The 22,500-nt window shown below is 46.8% G+C and overlaps 1 protein-coding gene across 1 annotated transcript in view; it reads left to right on the top strand.

Moving 5' to 3' along the window:
- dgkg (diacylglycerol kinase, gamma) overlaps positions 1 to 22,500 on the top strand; it is a gene marked incomplete at both ends in the record, with an annotated part of 97,333 nt that overhangs the window by 45,174 nt on the left and 29,659 nt on the right. Inside the window, one exon of the mRNA XM_080535644.1 lies at positions 16,926 to 16,990. Coding sequence (XP_080391770.1) covers positions 16,926 to 16,990 — 65 coding nt within the window. The remainder of the gene's footprint in view (positions 1 to 16,925; positions 16,991 to 22,500) is intronic.

The raw sequence follows: 22,500 nt of genomic DNA, 5'->3' as shown, positions 1-22,500 counted from the left end.
CACTCACCAGCAAGGACAAGTTCACTTTCTACCCAATTGTGATTGTATTCAGATATAGCTTGAGCAAATGTGTTATAAGTTCCTAGTCCTGCCCCCACCCAACCCTCGGCTGATCTTTTCCCTCTCTTGCTTGAGCAGCGAGGAAGACGGGTGAGCAATTTCTCATAAAGATTGTGAATCTCATCAGTTAGACTAGAGAATTCCTTACACATTTTTAGCCAAGGTGAAAGGTCCATATCTAGTTTTGCCTCAAACACATGTAATATGCTAAGAGGGTACATAGTGTACCATCTAGAGTGTTTAACTAAGCCAGGAGCTGTAATAGGTTTAACTTCTGGACAATACTCAACCCAATCAGGATTGGGCATTTTAGCACTAGCATTTTTAGCCCTAATATCTTTTGGAACTATCCCCGAGGGTCCTATCATATGACATTTCCTTGGAGACTGACCATAGTACACATGGTACAATATTGTTTCCCATTCTGGGGCTTTTTCCCATCTGGAGCTCTCAATCAAAAGATTAACTACAGATGAACCTAGGAAACAACCTTCTAATGGTACTGTATCATTACCCCAAGTAGAGTTATCTGGACCTACGAAGATATAGATAGGCTCTTTATAAATCAAATGGACTACCAAAGTGTATCTGGCTTCCTTTACAATTACCCCATATGTGAGTACTGCATCGCTAACATCATGATTAAAATGCCAATCCTTTAATGTAGGGTCACAGTATGTTGAGGGGAGTTTTCTAGTGAGTATATCTTTAAACACATAGTTTGGTCTCTCTTTTCTACACCACATTTCTTCTTCCATTAACGGTATACTTGCTTGACGCTTGACACTGTTACTCTGTATCTTAACAGCTGTGTTAACTGTAGTTGGTACCATAACTTCAGTCTGGATATTTGTCTCTAGAGGGTCTAATGTAGTCAATTGTAGGTCTTCTACTGTCGTGTCGTCATTAGTCTCTTTCATTGTCAGATTAGTTTGTTCAGTCAGGTTAGTTTTTAGTAGATTAAACATTCCTAACAGGAGGATAGCCTCCAGCCACCATAAAAGTTTCATTTTCTTGGCTTTCGATCTTCGCAAACTTGTCCAATAGAGGTTTCCCTCCTTTTGCGAAGAGAGGAAGTCAAGGCACGCCACACAATTTGTGCGGTTCGTATCCAAATCTCGGTCGGAGAGAGTGGGGGGGCCTGTGCTTCTCCGCTGAGAAGCAGGTATTGTGAACGCTCTATATTTCCAAATGGGTGTAACGGCATCAATGCACCCAAATTACCAAATGGTTACACAATGGTAAAAAAATAGAAAGAGTTATAAAACTTATACAATTTATTAGTTAGTTAGTTCAAAAGAAAAATAAATTTATTTATTTTTATTAATTAAAAAAAAAACGTTTTAAAGGCCCCCAATAGGATTATAGTAGAGCTAAATTTTCCTCAACTTGTAATGTCACCAAAAAAGGTATCTAATCTTCCTCCCCACTGCCCTGACCAGACGAAATGTCAAATTTAGGTTCGTCTAGAGGCAGAGGATCGGGCGCTGCGCTTGCAGTTTGTGCAGAAGGAGCTAACTTGATCTGACTTTTGTGGATCCAACTTCTAATTCCCTGTAGTTTCACTGCTGATGGTACTACTAACAGAACTAAGTATGGTCCTGACCATACGGGTTTGAAAGGTCCTTTCTTAACCATTTGTTTCACAAAAACCTCATCCCCAATGTTAACGTCGGGGCCCGTTGCAGCTGGAGCCTGGAGGTCGTCGTTGCAGGGGGACCTGGGAAGAGATTGAGAAAGAGTCTTGCAGTACATTAGCAATCTGTCACCCATAACATGTAATTCACCACCCGCCAGGCAGAGATCTCCAGGTGTCCTCATCGGCCGACCTGTCAACATTTCAAAGGGAGAGAGATCAGATGTTCGGTTACACATTGCTCTCAGTGACATTAATACAGATGGAAGAGCATCCACCCAAGATAACCCCGGAGACGCAAAGAGGGCCTTCGTGATTTTGTTTTTGATTGAGCGATTGCAGCGTTCTACTAGGCCACTGCTCTGGGGGTGCCATGGGCAATGCAACCGTTGTTTGATGCCTAACGCTTTGAGTACAGTTTTGAAGATTTTACCAGTAAAATGGGTTCCCTGATCAGAGTCCACAGAACATGGAAGGCCAAATCTTGGTATGATTTCAGTCAGTAGAATTTTGGCAACTGTTTTTGCATCGTTAGCCGCAGTCGCAAAGGCTTCTGTCCATCTGGTAAAGTGGTCGATCACAACCAACAGATAGCTTTTCCCTTGTGACCTTTGGAAAGGTCCACAAAAGTCTAACTGAATCTTAGCGAATGGAGCATGAGCTTTTGGCTGTTGTCTCAAAGGGACCTTCAATGTAGGCCCCGTATTACAAGTCAAACATGTGACACATCGTTTCACGTGATCATTAATGTTCCCTCGCAACTTGGGATGCCACCAGGTTTTACTCATTTTCTCAAATGTCCTGCGTGATCCATCATGAGCTAAACCATGATACAATTGAATCATAATGGGCATAAGGGAGTTAGGCAGGACATATTGGTTCTCTGGTCCTCGCCAGATGTCCTCGTCATCTAGTCTACCCTCATTTTCCATCCATTTCCATTTCTCCAGCCTTGGAGCTGAACCTTGGATCTGTTTGAGGTCCTCCAGAGATGTGAGACTCTGGGTCGGCTGGGACGGTTGCTCATCTGTAACTGCTATCTCACAAAAATCCACATCTGCATCTACGGCAGCTTCTCTCGCTAATCCGTCTGCATGTGCATTTCCAATGCTGTGTTCATCCTGATTCTTAGTGTGAGCCTTTACTTTTAGAACTGCAACTTCTTCTGGTTGGCGTATGGCTCTGTGTAGATCCAAAACTATTTCTCCGTGACGAATGGGTGAACCTTCACTAGTAAGAAAACCTCTAGTTGCCCATAAGCTAAGATAATCATGAACAACTCCAAAAGCATATCGGGAATCTGTGTATATATTCACCTTGCAGCCTGCAGCGACATTACAGGCTGCTGTCAATGCTCTAAGTTCAGCAACTTGTGCTGATGCTCCAGGGAGTGAGCCGCATTTTACTAGACGGCCGTCTGCTGTACAGACTGCCCATCCAGTATGGCGACGACTCTCCACATAATAGGATGATCCATCCACATAAAGGTTTAAAGCACCTTCAATAGGGACCTCTTTGACACCAGATTGTGGGAGGGAGATATTTACAGTGTCACATTTGTGAGGATCACCCTCATCTGGTGTTGGCATCAAGGATGCTGGGTTTAGACTATTGACTCTCTTCAGTGTGACTGATGGGAGTGTGAGGTGTGTCTCCCAGCGAGTCCATCTTGATATATGGACTGCAGAGGATTTGGGACCCGAGAGGATCAACATCACATCATGGGGCACGTGTATGGTCACATCCATTACTCCCAGAATCCCCTCACTTCGCTTTAGAGCCAGAGATGTAGCTTCAACAGCTCGCAGGCAGGCTGGCATTGCTGCTGCTACTGCATCTAACTTCCCTGAGTAGTAGGCAACCGGCCGGTGCCTACCCCCATGTTCCTGTGTTAGTACTGCTGACATATGCCCTTCATTCTCATGAACATACAAATGAAATGGCATGTCTGAGTTAGGGAGACCCAGAGCTGGGGCTGAACACAAGGTCTCTTTCAACCTGTCAAAGGCCTGTTCACAGTCATTCCCCCAATAAATCTTGTCGTTAGCGTGTAAGGGGCCCTTTAACAGGTCTGTGATAGGTTGTGAGATCTGACTGAAATTAGGAATGTGTGCTCGACTGTAGTTGAAAAGTCCTAAGACCTTCCTGACACCCCGTACAGTATTTGGACGTACACATTCTCTGATCGCCTTCAGCTTATCTACTGTAAGCTGATGCTGGCCTTGAGATATCTCATGGCCCAGGTAAGTGACAGCCGTTTGGCAAATCTGGGCCTTTGAAGGATTGCACTTCAGTCCACTGTCTGCCAGATGTTGCAAAATCACCTCCATGTCTTTTCTGTGTGTTTCCTCATCCGAGGATGAGATCAATAAATCATCAACATACTGTACTATGTGAGACTCAAGATCAGGTAGTTTTCTGAGTATTTTTGCCAAGGCTAAATGAAACAATGTTGGCGAATTATGCCAACCTTGAGCTAAACGAGTTAGCGTCAGACACCTACCTAGAAAAAAGAAAGCATAAAAAAACTGTGAATCCTCATGAACAGGAACTGAAAAAAATCCTTGACAAATATCTAAAACAGAAAAGTATTTGTGCTCCTTTGGTATAGTAGTCAACACTGTACTAGGATCGGCCACTAGGGGAGCTAGCTTGGTTGTACACTTGTTGATCTCTCTATAATCAATAACCAACCTGTAAGAACCATCCGGTTTACGAACAGGGAGTAAAGGTGATGAACAAGGAGATGTAGTTTCTTTAACGATACCACGTTCTTCTAAAATGTCAATGGTCTTCTTTATTTCTGCTATAGCTTCAGGTTTAATAGGATATTGGGCTTTGGGAGGAGGGGGTGTACCTGTTATATGCACAGGTTCCATGTCTATCAATCCACAGTCCCACTTATCCTTTGCCCAGGCCGCCTCTGGGCCAGGCAACCCCTGACAGGAATAAATCTGGTTGGGAGAGCTGTCACATTCCAGAGGCAAGCATGCCTTTTTTCCTCCGCTCACTACAGAGAGTGAGGCTTCATTATCCAACACCAAATGGGCTTTTAGCTGTTTGAGAATATCCATTCCCAAAATAGTTCCTTCGGTACTGTGGGGACTATAGTAAAACTGAGCTATAAAGAAAAAATTATCTGTTTCTACTAAAACAGGTTCTGTTTTAGTTGCGTTGGTGATGGCTCCACCAAGGCCTCGTAACATAATCCGCTGTTTAGTGAGGGGTAGATTAACAATGTTAGTCACACTAACTGAAGCTCCAGTATCTACGAGGGCTCTACACGTCTTGCCCCCGAGCTTAGCCCGTAGATACGGTCGTTTGGCTCCTACTAGGGGAGCCATGGGGGCCGAAAAATCCTATTTGCTAAAATTCCCCAGGAGGCGGATGAGCTCATCTTTCGACATCTCAGTCAGTTTGCTTTTCTGGGAGGAGTTTGAGTTGGGCCTCCCCTCCCTGTTGGTGGGGCAGTCCTTTATCCAATGGTCACTGCTCCCGCATTTAAAGCAATTCCCCTTACCCGTGGGCTCACCCCTCCCACTTCTGCAATTGGATCTTGTGTGTCCTGCACGACCACAATTTCCACACTTAATGCTAGTTTTGGGCTGTGTTACCATATTTGGCTTTGAGTCATATTGGATGGAGAGCATTGGGGCAGAGGGAACTGGGGTTTTTGTGCGCTGACGAGTATCTCTGTGCTCGCTCGACCCACCCTCTTTCTCAACGTTACTAGCCCATGTCAGGCATTGTGAGTAAGTCAAGAGAAGAGCCCGCATAGTATGCAACGATTTGAGTAAATTGGGTGAGGTAACACCAGTAAGCAGCATGTCTAAAAATGCTCTATCATCCTCAGCAGGATTCGCCACTCCACTATGTTCTTTATATAGTTTGAATTTCTCCTCGGCATACTCCTGGAACGACTCATCACGTTTCTGTTGTCTATCTGCATACAGACCATACAGATTGTAACCAGTTCCCAGAGCAGCCTTCAAAGCAGTTGTAAATCTTTCAACTTCATCTTTCATAGCAGTCAAAGTAGGGTATGGTTGGACTGCCCAAGTACCGCTCCTGAAAGCATCAGCCAGCCCTGCCCACACTGTCTGTGGGCATTTCGCTTTACACACTGTATATATGTCATAAGCATGCAGTTGAGATACCAATTCCCACTCTGTCATTTTGTGCCAAAACACTGTGTTAGGAGAGTCTCGCCTCAATAGAGGCATTGAGCTCAACAGTCCTCGCATATCTGTAGTGGACATAGCTTTATACTGAATCTGAGTAATTTGTTGTGGACCAAGGGGGAGGGGGGCTCCACCCTCTGCAGCCGCTGGCTGAGCAGCACGGGGAGCAGTAAACATTTGAACTTGGATTGGAGCTACCCGTTCCTCAATGCTACACACATCCAGCCTAGGATATATTCTCGGGACACTTAATGTCGAGTTTGCAGTTGTGAGCCTTTGATTTACAACCCCTTCCTCTCTGTGCGACTGCAGACTCTCTACCTGTTTTTTCAACAAGGAAATCTCCTCTTTCATCTCCTTGCATTGAGTCCGCATGCCACTATTTTGCTGCAGTACCTTTTCGTGATTCAAAACTACAATACTAACAGCCAGGTTATTTTTGATCTTGTCTTTTTTCCCAATCTCATCAAACCATTTAACTTGCTTAGCAATTAGAGAATGGGGCTCCAGACCCTTCTTTATCATTTTACAGATATTATCACAACATGCCGTTAGTGCTGCTTCTCTGATGTTTTGAGGCAACAACTCTTTACCTTCAGTATCGACTTCTTTAATGAAGTCTGCCGAAGAATATTTCTTAGGTTTTTCTTTTTTCTCTTTTAACTTTAAGCATGGTGAATTTAAGATTTTACTGTGACTATCTATTTTCACACACTATAATTATATGAATTATCTTATAGAATAAACTAGCACAGATAATTAGCCTACCAATAGGACTTAGCGCATTATAGGCTGCCTATCAGTCTTCTTGCCAAAACAGTGCTCTTGGCCTGCCTTAGGGCTTAACGCTGTTAGCCTGCCTAAGGGCTTACTACCGAAACCTTATCTATATAATACTAGCACAGATAATTAGCCTACCAATAGGACTTAACGCAATTCAGCCTGCCTATCAGTCTTTCTGCTAAAACAGTGCTCTTGGCCCGCTTTAGGTCTTAACGCTTTTAGCCTGCCTAAAGTCTTACCACCGAAAACACAGACAGCCAGAACCCTGGACTTGCCCTTAACCTGCCTATAGGTCTTTTATCAAAACAAAACGTGCACAATAATTATTTTTAGTCGTGTATCTTATATCAACAAACCATCAATAAAATTCAAGTATGTCTAAAAAGGGTTATTGGGTCACTTCCATATTAACAACAGAATAAGAAGAATCTCCATAAACTATTGAGGGTGGTGTTTTGAATTCAACTCACCTCTCTGGAGTCCTCAGGTTCTGTAGTCAAAATGAGAGATTGTTTCCAATCCCACCGCTGTCACCAAAGTACTGTAGGGATTTTATCAAAGTGATGGTCTTGAAGATACAGATTACAAACGACAGACTCAGAAAAACCTTTCTCAGTTTAATGAATACGACCGGTCGGGAAGAGGTACAAGATACAGTCTTCAAAGTATTGGTTCACATACATGAGTTTTTATAGTGTTCAGAGACAAAGAACTGTTATTCAGCCTATAGGATTTGTACACGCTCAATTACATAAGCATTCCTATATGAATATTAAGCAGTGGTTACCTAATGGTTCAAGTCTGTTAGGTAACACACAGATGCTGGACACTGAGACACATCAGGTCAAAGATCACCTTTAGAGTGGTTGTAACTCTCTAGTAAAGTCATGGTCTGTCTTAGGGCCCTTTCTAGCAACAGATGATAGAGGCCCCAACCACAGTTCGGGAGAAGTCCAATCATAGTTCAACGACATAAATAAAGCTTGTCAACTTGCTAGGGAGAGTTGACATGTGGAACCACTTACACATTATACAAAATACACTCTTTAGTGTTTAGTGAAATATAACAAAACTACAACTAGATGAATACATAGCTTAACTTTCAGCCATTACCCATCAGTATCAAACACGTGTCCGTCGCCCGACCTTCTCCAGCAGCAACCTCCGCTGATGAATAGTGATGACAAGTGACGTGTGCGCGAAAGCACGTGTCTACCGTAATCTTACCATTGAAACACTCTGTCAGTCTAACAACAGGGGCATATTATTCATTATCGAAAAGGAGCGTTTACATTTTGTACCGTATACCGCAGCTCGCTATTAATAGGACGCCTGCCTCCGTTCGGGAAATAATATCTCCTCTCTCGCAAACACACACAAGCACACTGCTATTCCACAGCACAGGTGGAAGAGAGGAGAGGGGGGCAGACCACTCTCGCTCTCTCCCTGCTCCTTCTAATACCCCTCCTCCCTCCTCCATGCAACGTTTTAGAGTCCAAAAATACACGGTATGGTTAGTATGAACAGAGCGTTAGTACATAGACGTGTTGTGGCCTTGGCCAAAGGTAGGTAGGATCAGGCTGGGAGGAGAGAGGAGGGGGGAGGAGGGGGGAGGAGAGAGAGAGAGGGCAGAGTTGGCAGAGAAATACGTTGCACCACTGTGATGTTATGCAACCCCCCCCCCCCAGCCTCCCACTGCTCCTAGATCTGCCACCTTTTTTTCGCCAGGCTTCTGCCAACACGCATGACATTAGCAGCCTGCCTGCCGGTGCAGTGGAATGGAACCGACCGCTCTCCGATTCACTATGGGGTAATGTTGCATCAGGGGAGGCTGGCGGAGGTAGAAATATCGGAGGACAGGGCTCATTGTAATGCCTGGAATAAGGATTGGTATCAAACGTCCGTTCCAAGCATTCCAATGGGCGTTACACGTCCTCTGATTTCTACCTCCGCCAGCCTCCCCTGCTGCCCAACAGACAAGACGTTAGCAGCCTGCTAGCTCAGTGGAAAGGGGACCAATCAGGGTCTGATTCACTAAGTATATGTATGCACCTGTTTTTTTTTTCCCCCAAGGGGAAATTGTTGCCTAGAAAGTACAAAAGAACAAAACAGGTCAAATAAAGGTAAGGAAGAGGGGGAAAGGGGGGGGAAAAAGGGAAAACAGTTTCATTTTTACAGTTTTGTCTTTGGTAATAAATCCGGCCCCTCTATATCTACTGAGACTTCAGACGGGTGCTGTCGTTAAACGGGATCATTTCTTGATCACAATAGTCTATGAATAGAACGTTGCTGAATTAATGGAACGTGGGGGGGGTGGTGTGGGGGGGGGGGGCTTTAATGAAACATAGATGCATCTACTGTAGCAGAGACGGGAGCAACTCTCTGACCTTTCCGGGACAGACAATGGTGCTTTCTTCATTGTGACGGAAGGGGATGCAGAGCAGGGGGTGTCCGAGGGGACAATGGCCCTCTCTATGGTCCTGTAGACAAGCCTGATGTGGCCAGGGTGGATGGCACTGCCAGGAGGGTCGCTACTCACTACTAGCTCTGCTTCAGCGTAGCCTACTTAGAAACAAGCCTGTTACATCGTCTAAACTGTTACTGATAAAGCCAGAAGGATTCCCCTTTTGAATGCATCCTTAACCTGTTGTTGTTGTTGTTGTTGTTGTTGTTTACACTACATGACGAGTGCCCCTCTATGCCCCTCTGGTAGATGGGTTTTGGAGATGGCGCTTGTTGGTCTGCCGTAGGACCCAGTGAACTAAACTGTTCCTCTGCAGCATGGCCCCTGGCATGTCCCCTGGCATGGGCCCCTGAGCAGAGAGAAAGAGAGACAGATCGCCTGGGCACAGGGAGGTGCGGGCAGATGGCTGCGTATCTGGGCACCGATGACACCTGAGCAAAACGAACGCTGTGACTCACGTCGATGCAAACTTTAGCAACCGGGGCGGTTCGGTTTCAAATGCCCATATTCGGGCCGGCGTTTCCTGCCCGTCGCAGTTCCAGACCTTGCCCTGGGATTGGGTTGCCAATGGCGTTGGTGCTGGCAAGGCCCCGGTCCTGGAAGCGAAGCAGTCATCTGTTTCGTGTTGGCCTGACTTAATTGCGGATGACATGGCGCGGGGTAGCGACTGGGAGGGCGCTCAAGGCTACGGATTTAGATGCATTATTTTGATAGTACGTATTTTCCGGACTATAAGTCGCACCCGAGTATAAGTCGCAGCAGGCCAAAAATGGGTCATGAAGAGGAAAAAAACACATATAAGTCGCACTGGACTATAAGTCGCATGGTTCAAGGGAACGGGCTTGGCGGAATCAGCGGGGAAAGAAGACCCTGTTGAGCTTGACTCTAGTCTGGCACTGTGAAGAGACATGAGAGGATTTGTAAGCCCAGGAAGGACATAATTCACGTTAAAACTTCTTCTGAAAGGTTAGAAATACTTAAATTATCGAGTGTAAAGCCAGGGCTAGCTAGCGCGTTGCTAACGAAGGTTAGCAAAATGGCGTCGCGGGAGCAAGCAAACAGGATGGAACAGCCTCTGAAAGGTAATAAATGACTTTAATATCGTGTATAACGTTCATAATAGCGTGTATAACGTTCATAATATAGTGCTTAATGTCCACATTGTCGAGTGTAACGACTATTTATCGTGTATAAGGCCATGACAAAGATAGCTTGGTGAAAAACGGAAGTAGTTAGGATGAAGGGCGGCCTACAAACAATGCAACATTGAACAGCCTCTGAAAGGTAATAAATGACTTTAATATCGTGTATAACGTTCATAATATCGTGTATAAGGTCCATAATATCATGTTTAATGTCCACATTGTCGTGTGTAATGTCCACATTGTCGAGTATAATGGCTATTCTATCGCGTATGTGGCGCTAGCGGAAGTAGCAAAATAGCCTCGCGGGGGTAACTTAGCAACATAGAACAGTCTCTGGAAGGAATAAATGACTTTAATATCGTTTATAACGTCCATAACATTGTGTATAAGGTCCATAACATCATGTTTAATGTCCACAATGTCGTGTTTAATGTCCACATTGTCAAGTATAATGGCTATTCTATCGTGTATGAGGCGCTAGCGGAAGTTACTCCTTGGTTCATGTCAGTCAGAGATTACCGTATGTCAGTTCATGTCAGTCAGAGATTATGAATTATTGATATATAAGTCGCACCTGACTATAAGTCGCAGGACCAGCCAAAGTATGAAAAAAACCGCGACTTATAGTCCGGAAAATACGGTACCTCTTTCTTTCTGTTTTTTTCGTTGATGTTGATGAACAGACTGAACAGTTTTTGTCGCTTCTGGGCACTAGCAATCGCACTTTAGTAGGCAGGGCATACAACCGAGTTTGACCAAGTTTAAAAAAATAAAAAAATAAATCCCCCCCCCTCCCAAAAAAATAAAAAGTTTCAGATCGAGCTTTATCGAATCTGACCGAACATGACGATGGACTATTGATTTTGTTAAGTCTTGTTTTTTAAAACAACTTAAGCTTGTCCAGAGGAAACTAACCCTTTAACGAGAGGTCTCCGTGCCACGGTGTATCTATGTCACCCTGCCCCCAGTACAGCAGCCCTCAGCACTGTAATCACATTGGTCGGATAGGAGAGACGCGTACGTGTGACGCCTTAGGTTTCAGCCCTGCCGTCACTCATGATCTCAGATCTCCCGATTGAACCCTCTGAGACTGACACCCCTGCCCCACATTGGGCAAATCCATCGGGGGCGATAGCACAACGCCAAGCTGCCATCTTCTTTATAAGAAAGTGCCTCATCTCCTCGTCGACCCCTCACCCTGGAAAGAATCTGTGAGAGAGGAATCAGAGAGAGAGAGAGAGGGGGGAAATCACACCCATGTCAGCCTGTCAGCCATTAAAGATGCCCCCCCCCCCCGAGCCCTGAGGAAGCCGATCTCTCCAGGGTGCTGGTAGAGGCTGAAACCGGAGGACCTTCTCCTGCCCGTCAACACGGTGTCCGTGTCCAGCGTGGCGCTCTGCCTGTTATGGGGAGATGGCCTGGCTCCACCGGCCATCCCTCACATGCAGCTCAGACCCCTTGCGTTACTTACTTACCTACTGGCATGTTCACTCTCCTGTGACTCTCTCTCTCTCTCTCTCTGGGTTCACAGGGGATGTGTGTGTGTGTGTGTGTGTGTGTGAGTGTAGGTGTATGTGTGTGTGTGTGTGTGTGTGTGTGTAGGTGTGTGTGTGTGTGTGTGTGTGTGTAGGTGTGTGTGTGTGTGTGTGAGAGGGAGACAGAGAGACAGCGGGGGTGTGTTGGTTGGTGCTTGCTCAGGGTACAGCCAGGCCGGGCCTCTGGGGAGGGGGGGCTGAAGGTTAGAGTGGTGGGGAGAGAGTGGGGGTGGGGGTGGGGAGTAGCGCTGGCACACACTGAAGGTCAGGGGAAGTATCGGTGACAGGAAGTCAACGGCTGCCAGGTTCGGACCAGGTTACCGTGGTAATGAATGGCCGTGCTGAGTGACACCTGGCCGGTCGTAAAGATAGGAGGAAAGAAAACAGCCCCCTTCACTTCACTGTACACACACACACACACACTCACACACAGAGAGATACACACCTACTGTATACACATGAATATACATAGATGTACACAGTGGAAACCCTGGTATAAGTCAGTGTAGTGTGTGAGGTACTGCAGCATTCATACCCATACACACACACCATCCGATAACTGTCCCCGGCGGGTGTCGTTAGCACCTGCTAGCTCCAGCTATGACAGGGGCACAGATGGACGGCGCACAAGCACAGCGGCACGCTATGCTAGCCCTGTATGCTAGCCCTGTATGCTAGCCCTGTATGCTCACGGATATCAAGAGGTTTTGACCATTCTCCTTTTCCCTGACTCAGTCCTAACTCCTGTGATAGTATTTTTTTTAAATGTATGGCTGTCATTTTCAGCATTTCAGAGACAGTGCCATGGAATAGAGTGTTGTGTGCTGAAGCGAGTGTTCTAGATGTGTGTGTGTGTGTGTGTGTGTGTGTGTGTGTGTGTGTTTGTGTGCATGTGCGTGTGACGTAAACAAAAGATCTTCACCAGACATTTATGCTAACTACAGAAATGTTTTTGTTAATGTTACACACCTATATGAATGAATGATGAATGAATGGTCTTTATTGTCATTGATATAGTACAGGTACCAAACAACGAAATTTGGGAGGGGGGGACTATATATATATAGTATGTTAGCTGCTACTGTACTGAGTTATGTTGGCTAGCTAAGGTCAATGTTACATTTTAGTCCTGTAAGTCACTTAGCGAAAAATGCTATAGGTAGGACTTGCACACTAAAAATAAAACCTCCTAAGCGCTCAACTCTCTCTGAACGTTTTCATTCCCGATGGATTGAAATGTGCCTTGAAATACCCGATTGGGACGCACCCCTACTGTGCTTTTCCTCTGAAGCAGAAGAAGAGGTTTAGCATGACATCACCAGAGCGCCCACTTCCCTGTGATGTTAGCCCTGCCCTTCCCCAAAGGGCACCACACAAAATGGGGCGAGGAAAGCATTAAAGTAACTGATTTCTCTCTATTGTTGGGGGCCATGGCAACTGTCCTGAGGTGACATTTTACAAGCCAATGTTTTGTTTGTCTCTCTCTCCTCCACCATCCCCTCATGGCCCCCCTAACCCCCCCTAAACCCCCCCCCTAACCCCTCACCATGTGTGAAACTTCAAACGGCCAAGATCAAAACAACCTTCATCACAGAAGCAACTATCGGTGATGGCAAATGTCACGAATTGTCATTGCCAGCAATTTGCTGGCCAGTGTTTGCTGTAAAGAGCTGGACACATGATTACTATGTGACATATAGTTGCCTTTTATCATGTTTTTTGGGAGGCTGTGAGCGAGGGGATATTTAGGTCGCGCCCTTGCTCTATATACAGGACGTGCAGTCCTTCCACTGTAGCGAATATCCCGATCACGTGACGTCCCCTCTTTCCTCACTCCCTTTCCTCACTCCCTTTCCTCACTCCCTTTCCTCACTCCCTTTCCTCACTCCCTTTCCTCACTCCCTTTCCTCACTCCCTTTCCTCACTCCCTTTTCGCTCTGGACACATGGCTCAGTCCAACAGTAAACAAACACCTCCTCATCCGACTGCCTTCTATGAGCTGTGTGTGTTGTGACACAGGGGAGGCTGTTGGAGGTAGACATCGGAGGACGGCCTCATTGGAATGCCTGGAACGGAATGAAGAATGCTATCAAACAGCCATTCCGTTCTATGCATTTACAATGAGCCCGTCCTCCGATTTCTACCTCCACGAACCCGCCAACTGGTGTTGTGCAATTTGTTGCTATTTAGTGTGTGGTGGTGGTGGTGTGCCTCTCCACACCTCCCATACATCACCTCCTCTCTCTCCAGGTTCTAGAACTAATGCATCTGGTGTCCTCAACCAGGCCAAGCTAGGCAGGTGCAGAGCTATTTTAAGACCTAATTATCGCTGATGTTGTGGGGGGAATATTTTGGGTTTGTCAGAAGAGGTGCAGTGGGCGTACCTGGAAGTGACAAAGTCTAATGGATTCGTGGGAGGGTGACAAAAAAGAGGGGGAGAGATTAATGTGTGCCAGTGGGCATGACCGCCTAGCCTCAACCACAGAGAGTCAAACAGAACCGACCGTCTCCACACGGCTCCAACCTTCTGGTCTCGTCTCTGGCGTCCGTCCCACTCTTGAACACACCTGCCCAGGCAGCCAGCCAGACAACCTGCCCACAGGTGGTTGGTCAGTTGGTGGGTTGTTCTGTCAAGGCCTCTGTTGTCCATTCGTGACAATGAGTGCCAGTGAGTGCCAGTGAGTGCCAGTGAGTGCCAGAGAGTGCCAGAGAGTGCCAGAGAGTGCCAGAGAGTGCCAGAGAGTGCCAGAGAGTGCCAGAGAGTGCCAGAGAGTGCCAGAGAGTGCCAGAGAGTGCCAGAGAGTGCCAGAGAGTGCCAGTGAGTGCCAGTGAGAGCCAGTGAGTGCCAGTGAGTGCCTGGAGGTCTGCAGTGGTACGCAGGGGTCTGATGCCCACCTCCCCCTCCTTCTCCTGGGTTAGTGTTACCACAGTTTTGGGGGGATATGGAGAACCAGGATAGAGGCTGTAGGGTGTGGTGGTGCTGAGCTGCCAGTCAGCACTTTACTGCATGCACCATCTAGTCTAAATATAGAAGCTGATCTGTTACAATGACAGGTCTGATTTGTCAATTATTCCTTTCCTCTCTCTCTCTCTCTCTCTCTCTCTCTCTCTCTCTCTCTCTCTCTCTCTCTCTCTCTCTCTCTCTCTGCCGCTCTTGCTGGTTCGCTCTGTTTCGTTCTCTCTTTCTCTCTCTCTTTTGTTCTCTCTATCCCTCTCTCTCCCTCTCTCTCTGTCTTTCTCCCGCTTCCTCCCTCTTCCGTCTCATTCTATTTCTCTCTCTCTTTCGTTCTCTCTTTTCTCTCTCTCTCTCCCTCTTTCTCCTCATTCTCTCTCTCTTTCTCTCTCTTGTCTTATTCACTCTCTGCCTTTTGACATTCTGTCGTTGCATTAGTCATGCTTTTGCTTGTGCAGAATATGCTTTGGTTTGAATCGGAGCAATGTTGCTAAGACAACATCAGTGACATCGAGCGACACAGACTTTTTTCTCCAGTGTTTAGAATAATAATAAGTAGATGATGTCACAATCAGAGGACAATGTGACAGTGATATTCCCTGTGGAATACTCAACCCACAAGATCATGCAGTACTCACATTCCTCTTATTAAATAGAATGTTTCTCTGGTACGACAGCACAGCGGCTAACGACCGTGGCAAGGATACAGACAGAGACTGAGAAGGGTAGATATCAGGGGAGGCTGGTGGAGGTAGAAATTAGAGGATGGCCTATAATAATGCAGGGAGTGGAATGAGGAATGGTATCGAAAAACACGCCTCGGATCACTGGTATACAGTACAGAGAAGTAGTAGTATTTTTTTGTTGGCATATGGGTAATTTTTCATGCTCATTGGAGGGTTAGTTGGTCCTCTAGTCTCATCTCCTGTTGAATGTGTGATGATTGTCGGTCTGTGTGTCAGTGGGGTACGACGTAGCGTTTACAGTGTTGTTTTACTGTGTGGAGTCTCTACAACGTTCTCCCCTTCCCTCTGGGGTATTGGAGTTGTAGCCTGACAGCGGGCCGGGTGTAAGAACACAATATTAGTAAACAGCAACAGAACAGACACTCAGCCCACTGTTGTTAGCCACACTGTTCATAATCGTCATCTTTATAACTTTCCCCTCGTGATGTTTAGCATCGTGTTTTCATGTGTTTGCTCCACCTCCCCTCACCCCCCTGCACTCCCCCACTCTCCCCCCCCCCCCCCCCCGGCCCATTCTGTGAGGCCATTCCCAGAAAGCCTCTCCTCGTCTTCCGATTAAAATCGCTTATTCATCCGTCCGTCCAGTAGCGATGCTTTCTACTTTCCCACACAGTCGTCCCTCTCTCCCTCTTCGCCCTGTCCCTGGACCGCAGCACAAGGCGACGTGTATATATAACTGAGAGACCACAGGCCCTCAGGGTGGCTGGATAGACCTCTGGAGAACATAGCCATCTTCATAAGTGGGGTCATTCTTAGGTTGACCCATTTGACTGATTACAGCCATCCCAGAGTGCCCCGCAGAGTTCACACAGTGCCGGAGGTCAAACCAAAAGCCAGCGGCGGGTGGGCAGGGACAGGACAGGGGCGGGCGGGCGGGCGGCAGGGTCACGGCTTGGCTGAGCTGTCCGGGTTGACCTCATGACCTCTTATTATGACCGTTCCATTTCATGCATTAAAATGAGCCCGGCCTCTGATTTCTACCTCCACCAGCCTCCAGTTGGCTTACTAGTACTAGCAGGAAGGAAGGAAGGAAGCGGGTGTGGCGAGTTAACACTAGAACAGCCGTGTCTGTTACCTACTATAAGAGCCGCCTCGGGGGTCAAAATGACCATAGTCTTTACAATGGGAAGCTGCTACTTACACACAAAGACCACTAGTTGGCGCGTCTTGTAAATTAACCTGCCTCCTACACAGAAAAACAGCAAAATAGCTTCATACTAGCTTATCCTGATGTGATTTTGAAAATATAAGGATACTGGGTGGTAGAACGCACATATCTAGGACAAGTCATGAAAGGAGAATCCTGAAATTTGACCGAGTGCAAAGATAGTTTTTACTCACAGGGTCAAATGACCTCACCCATGGCTGTTCTAGTGTTAATGCCTCTTTTTTTGTGACCTTGCTCTATGTCTCCCCCTGCAGGATGCCTCCATCGCTCACCGGTTCCACTTGATGAGGGAGAAGCACCCAGAGAAATTCAACAGCAGGTGAGAGAATACATGTGTAGCGCTGGAAAACAGATGTGAAAGGGGCAGCTGTGGCGCAGGAGATAGAGCCGCCGTCTAATGATCGCAAAGTTGGCAGATCGGCGGTTCGAGCCCCGGCTGGACAGATGTCGAAGTGTCCTTGGGCAAGACACTGAACCCCAAATTGCTCCCAGTGAGCGGACCGGCGCCTTGCATGGCAGCTTGCCGCCATTGAATGAATGAATGAATGAATGAATGGACTTTATTGTCATTGCTACAGTACAGGTACCAAACAACGAAATGTAGGAGGGGTAGCTCCCCTGGTGTTAGGAAAGGGAAAAAAAAAAAAAACGTTAAAAAAAATAATCACAAGAAGGGAAGGAGCTGGTTTACATAAATAAAGGCTATGTACACTATCCACTGTACTATACTGTACAGATAGACGACTAGGGTTTTCATATTGCACAATAGTATTATTTCACATTTATTTAAAGTGTCACAGTTTGCAGGCTTGAAATGTACATGTTTGTGCCTCAGCACTACACCAGATTTTTTCAGTCCAGCAGCTGCCATCAATCCGTCCAGATTGTCCAGGGCCCAGAACTTAGGTCTTTGCTGTGTTCAGGGCCTGGACGGCCCTGTGGTAGAAGCTGTTCTTCAGTCTGTTTGTCCTTGCGGCCAGGGTCCTGAACCGCCTTTTCGAGGGCAGCCTGGTAAAGTGTTCGTACCCAGGGTGGGTCGGGTCCCTGGAGATCTTGGAGGCCTTCCTGAGACAGCGTGTGTTGTACAGCTCTTCCAGAGAGGGGAGGGGGGCGCCGGTGGGTGAATGTGTGTGTGAATGGGTGAATTTGAGGCCGTTGTAAAGCGGCTTTGGATAAAGCGCTATATAAAGGCCGATTTAAAGTTCTGCGTAAAATCGACGCCGTAGCCTTGCGTAGTCCCGCGTGGGCCCGCCTTGCCTACGGAGAGGGTTAACGTGCACATCTCCAAAATTTTAAGAACGCGTCAGTTTCTACACAACAGTAAGCTCTGTGATTGGTCCGCTTGGTAGCACATGATTCCGACAAGATTCCGACTCTCTCGTCCGCCAAAATGCGGAAGCCATGACAGAAATGTCATTCACTTTTTCTGTAATTACTTATTAATAAAGATTTGAAAAATTATGATAACCATCGTATTATCTTAGTTTAATGTCATTTCAATGCATCATAGAACTTTTATTTACAACAAGCATAACAACAAAAAGATCGCTATTATGCCGCTTTGAGCTTTGAGCTCCGTTGCGTTCCTAACCGGAAGAGGCACAGCACAGGGGCATAGAAAACACACTGCCACCTAGCGATGTGATGGTGTAATTGCAGCGCGGCCTACGCAGAAGTGTAAAGTGCGAGAGCCCTTACGTAGGGAACGTAAGTTACGCACGTAAATTCGACGCAGAAGCTTAAATCGGCCTTAAGTGCCGTCCATTTTCTAAATAAAAAAGTTAATTTATATAAAAAAAAAAAAAAAAAACAGATGTGAAAAAGAGAGAGGTTAGGAGAATTAAGATGTGTATGTGTGGGGGTGGATCAGGCAGGGGAGGCTGGTGGAGGTAGACATCGGAGGACGGGCGCATGGAATGAGGAAGGGTTTCCTAGCCATTCCATGCCTTACAAATGAATGAATGAATGAATGAATGAATGAATGGTCTTTATTGTCATTGCTATAGTACAGGTACCAAACAACGAAATTTGGGAGGGGGGGCTCCCCTGGTGCTAGGAAAGAAAAAAAAAACTAAAAAAACAAGAAGGGAAAGGAGCTGGTGTACATAAATAAAGGCTATGTACACTATCCACTATACTATACTGTACAGATAAGACGACTAGGGTTGTCATATTGCACATAGTGTTATTGCACATTCATTTAAAGTGTCTTCCACTGCCTTCCACCTTAACAACAGGGAGGCTAAACGTGAGCTTAGAGTACACCTAGATGGAACTCCCCTGCCATGTTCCGCTGAGCCAATCTATCTCGGCGTGACATTGGACAGGACGCTCACGTTTCGCCGACACCTCGAGTCACTGCGCAAGAAGTTAACAGCTCGTGTGGCGTTGATGAGGCGACTGGTTGGCTCGGGCTGGGGCGCCGGCGCAAGGACCTTGCGCACGGCAGCCCTAGCCCTCGTTTATTCAACTAGTGAATACTGCGCCCCAGTATGGTGTCGCAGTGCCCACACCCGCCTCATCGACTCGCCTATAAACGAAGCCTTGCGCATTGTGACAGGATGCCTGCGTCCTACCCCCGTGGACAACCTTCCCATCCTAGCAGGCATCCAGCCCGCAGGCCTCCGCCGCATGGGAGCCACAGCACGTCTCGCCTGCCGGGCCGCGGAGCTTAATAACCATCTGCTCCATGATAGGCTCACTATAACAGCGGAGCCCTCCCGGCGTCTCAAGTCGAGACACCCATTTGTGCCTGCCGCACAGGATCTCAGGCAGCAATGCAGAGATCTCAACATCAGTGCGGCAGGATGGGCGGATTATATGTGGCGCGCGGAGTGGGAGGCTAACACCTCCAAACTCCGCGACCACATCCCAGTCGCCGGCGCTGAGCCCCTCGGGATGGACTTGCCAAGGCTATCCTGGGTGAGGCTCAATCGTCTCCGGACCGGCGTCGGGCGTTTCCGCTCATCAATGCACAGATGGGGCTTGGCCCCAAATGCGTCGTGCGAGTGTGGCGCAGAGGACCAAACCGCAGACCATATTATCCTGGATTGCCCGGTGTACCACCCACCCAACGGGATGCATGGTCTGTCGGTATTAGATGACGAGACGATGACGTGGCTTCTGGAGGGGTGTCCAGAAATATAGCCCGGGTGAGCCCCTCAACCAGGTCTCGGGGTGGTAAAAGGGTAGCCCCTCGGCCCCGAGCCTGGTGGAGTGGAGAGGAAAAACAACTACCCATACGCCGAAGAAGAATTTAAAGTGTCGCAGTTTGCAGGCTTGAAATGTACACATTTGTGCCTCAGCACTACACGTGATTTTTTCAATCCAGCAGCTGCCATCAATCCGTCCAGACTGTCCAGGGCCCAGAACCTAGGTCTTTGCTGTGTTCAGGGCCTGGATGGCCCTGGGGTAGAAGCTGAGCTTCAGTCTGTTTGTCCTTGCGGCCATGGTCCTGTACCGCCTTTTCGAGGGCAGCCGGGCAAAGTGTTCGTACCCAGGGTGGGTTGAGCCTGTCATGAGCCTGTCCTCCAATTTCTACCTCCACCAGCCTCCACGGGGATGGATAAGCAACTATGATTCAAATGAGAGGAATTGAAGATGCGAGCTATATACAAAGGGGATACGTTTAGACTTTGTTTGTTTCTCCTTAGATATAGTTATGCTTTTCTATTATATAAGCTTCTAATTGGGCCATTGTCCAAGGTGAAAGGTCACATAATACGCTAATAATATAACATAATACCGTATATATTATACCGTAGTCCAAACTGCCATTAGTGGTCAGCTAGAACCAGGTGACACCACACAGGCATTAATAAACACCTAATGGATCAGATTATATAAAAAAAACTCAATTTTGTTAAAAATTTAGATAGAACCTTATCATTCTAACGTCACAACATCCATTTTCAGCAGGTAGAAATCAATGGTAGGACAGACCATTGCCACCTACGGCCTCCATAGTGAAAATCAATAGATTAGCATCGGCTGTCTGTCATAGTAACTAATCTTCCGTTGACGTAAAAGGCAGCTATGGAGCCAAAGTCCAGCGGCTATGCTAACTGGCAGCATTGGGAGAGCAGCTGTATTGACACCTAATACAGTGGCTTAGCTATCGGAGAGACTCAATGTCGTTTAAACAGCATATCGTGACGTTAGAATTATAAGGTTCTATCTCCATTTTTGTCAAAATTGAGTTATTTTTACATAATCTGACCCATTAGGTGTTTATTAATGCCTGTGTGGTGTTAGTAATTCATAAAATACAAAGGTTCCATCTCACAAAACATAATATATACTTTATATATATATAATGGAATGTAAAAACATTGACGCTCAATATCTCTGAACTACCCTAAATGGAGATGGAACCTTATCATTCTAAACTCACGGTATACCACCATTCATTGTCCAGTGAGTCATTGTGTCAAGATGGAGGGTTCTCTAGTAGAGGACACCTTGGTGCTGTAAGGCTAGCATGGCTAGCATGGCTAGCATGAAGACAGCAGGGGGTCTGGAAACAGAGAACGGGGCTCATTGTACTGCATAGATGAGGCGTGGTATCAAACACATAATCTGTCCCATGCATTACAATGAGCCCGTCCTCTGATTTCTACCTCCACCAGCCTCCCCTGGAGGTTCTGGGAGTAGGACCATATGAAACTTGCAACAACATGGATGTTTCCTCCACCAAAAGAGGCCGATGAAAAGCCGGATGAAACTGGAAACCATCCCACATGGAAATACGATACAATATGAAATGAAAACACATGATCCTGAAATCAGTAGAGGCTGGTGGTGGAGGTAGAAATCGGAGGACGGGCTCATTGTAATGTATGGAAGGAGGAAAGGTTTCAAGCAATCCATTCCATGCATTTTTAGGCAAGGCACGTCTATTTCTAAAGCACATTTCATACAATGTATAGCACATTTAACATGTGCAGCGCGCTCTCCTTCAATGAACCCGTACTCCGATGTTGGACCTCCACCTCTGGTCCTCCCTGGGTCTGAGACATCCAAAGGGGAGTCATGAGTGACTTCGGTTCCCCACTCTCCTCTCAGAACGAACCAGGAAAAAAATCCAGGTTATTATTCTTCCACAAAGCAGTATGACTCAGTGGCTGTCAATGTCATTCAGAATAGAGTCTAGTTCACATGGCAGCGAGAGAGAGAGGCGTAGGTAGACTGAATAAAGCCTTTTAATTAAATGTTGCGCAATGGCTCTGCTGTCGTCTCCCTTGCGAGCGGCGCGTCCGTCTCACCGACGGCGGGAGAAGAGGCCCGGGGAGGAAAAATCCTCAAGTCAATTATCCTCCATTGTGTCTCCAATTGCAGCAATCGGGGAGGGTAAATAGGACATGATTTGTGAGGTTAACCGTTGTAATGGGGCAGGTGATTTTGGGGATGTTTGATGGTACAGTATGTACTGTATGACAAAATACCCCTTTGGAGAGTTTCTTTCTTGTTTGTTTGTTTGTTTGTTTGTTTGTTGTTATGGGGTTTGTTGTTTTTTGGCCTCAGGAGAGATTGCAGGGATTGAACCCCATGGTGTTCCTTTATGGTGCATCGTAACCCCCCTTTGATGTTCGTCCCTTTCATTTGAAGTTTTCGCTGTATCCACACACTCCTGTGTGCACAGTACATTCAGATGCACAGTGAAGAGCAGCGCACACACAGCCTGCAGCAGAATGGCTCTGGAGAAGGCAGCTCAGTAGCGAGAGTGTGGCCTGTTACAGTGCCTTTACTCTTTTGATGGAAGCCCGCCTTGAGGCGCGAGTGCGTGTGTGTGTGTGTGTGTGTGTGTGTGCGTGTGTGTGTGTGTGTGTG

The sequence above is a fragment of the Nansenia antarctica genome, assembly GCF_963989245.1.
Source record: "Nansenia antarctica genome assembly, chromosome: 7".
NCBI classification, from domain to species: domain Eukaryota; kingdom Metazoa; phylum Chordata; class Actinopteri; order Argentiniformes; family Microstomatidae; genus Nansenia; species Nansenia antarctica.
This window is presented reverse-complemented; position numbering and strand designations above follow the sequence as displayed.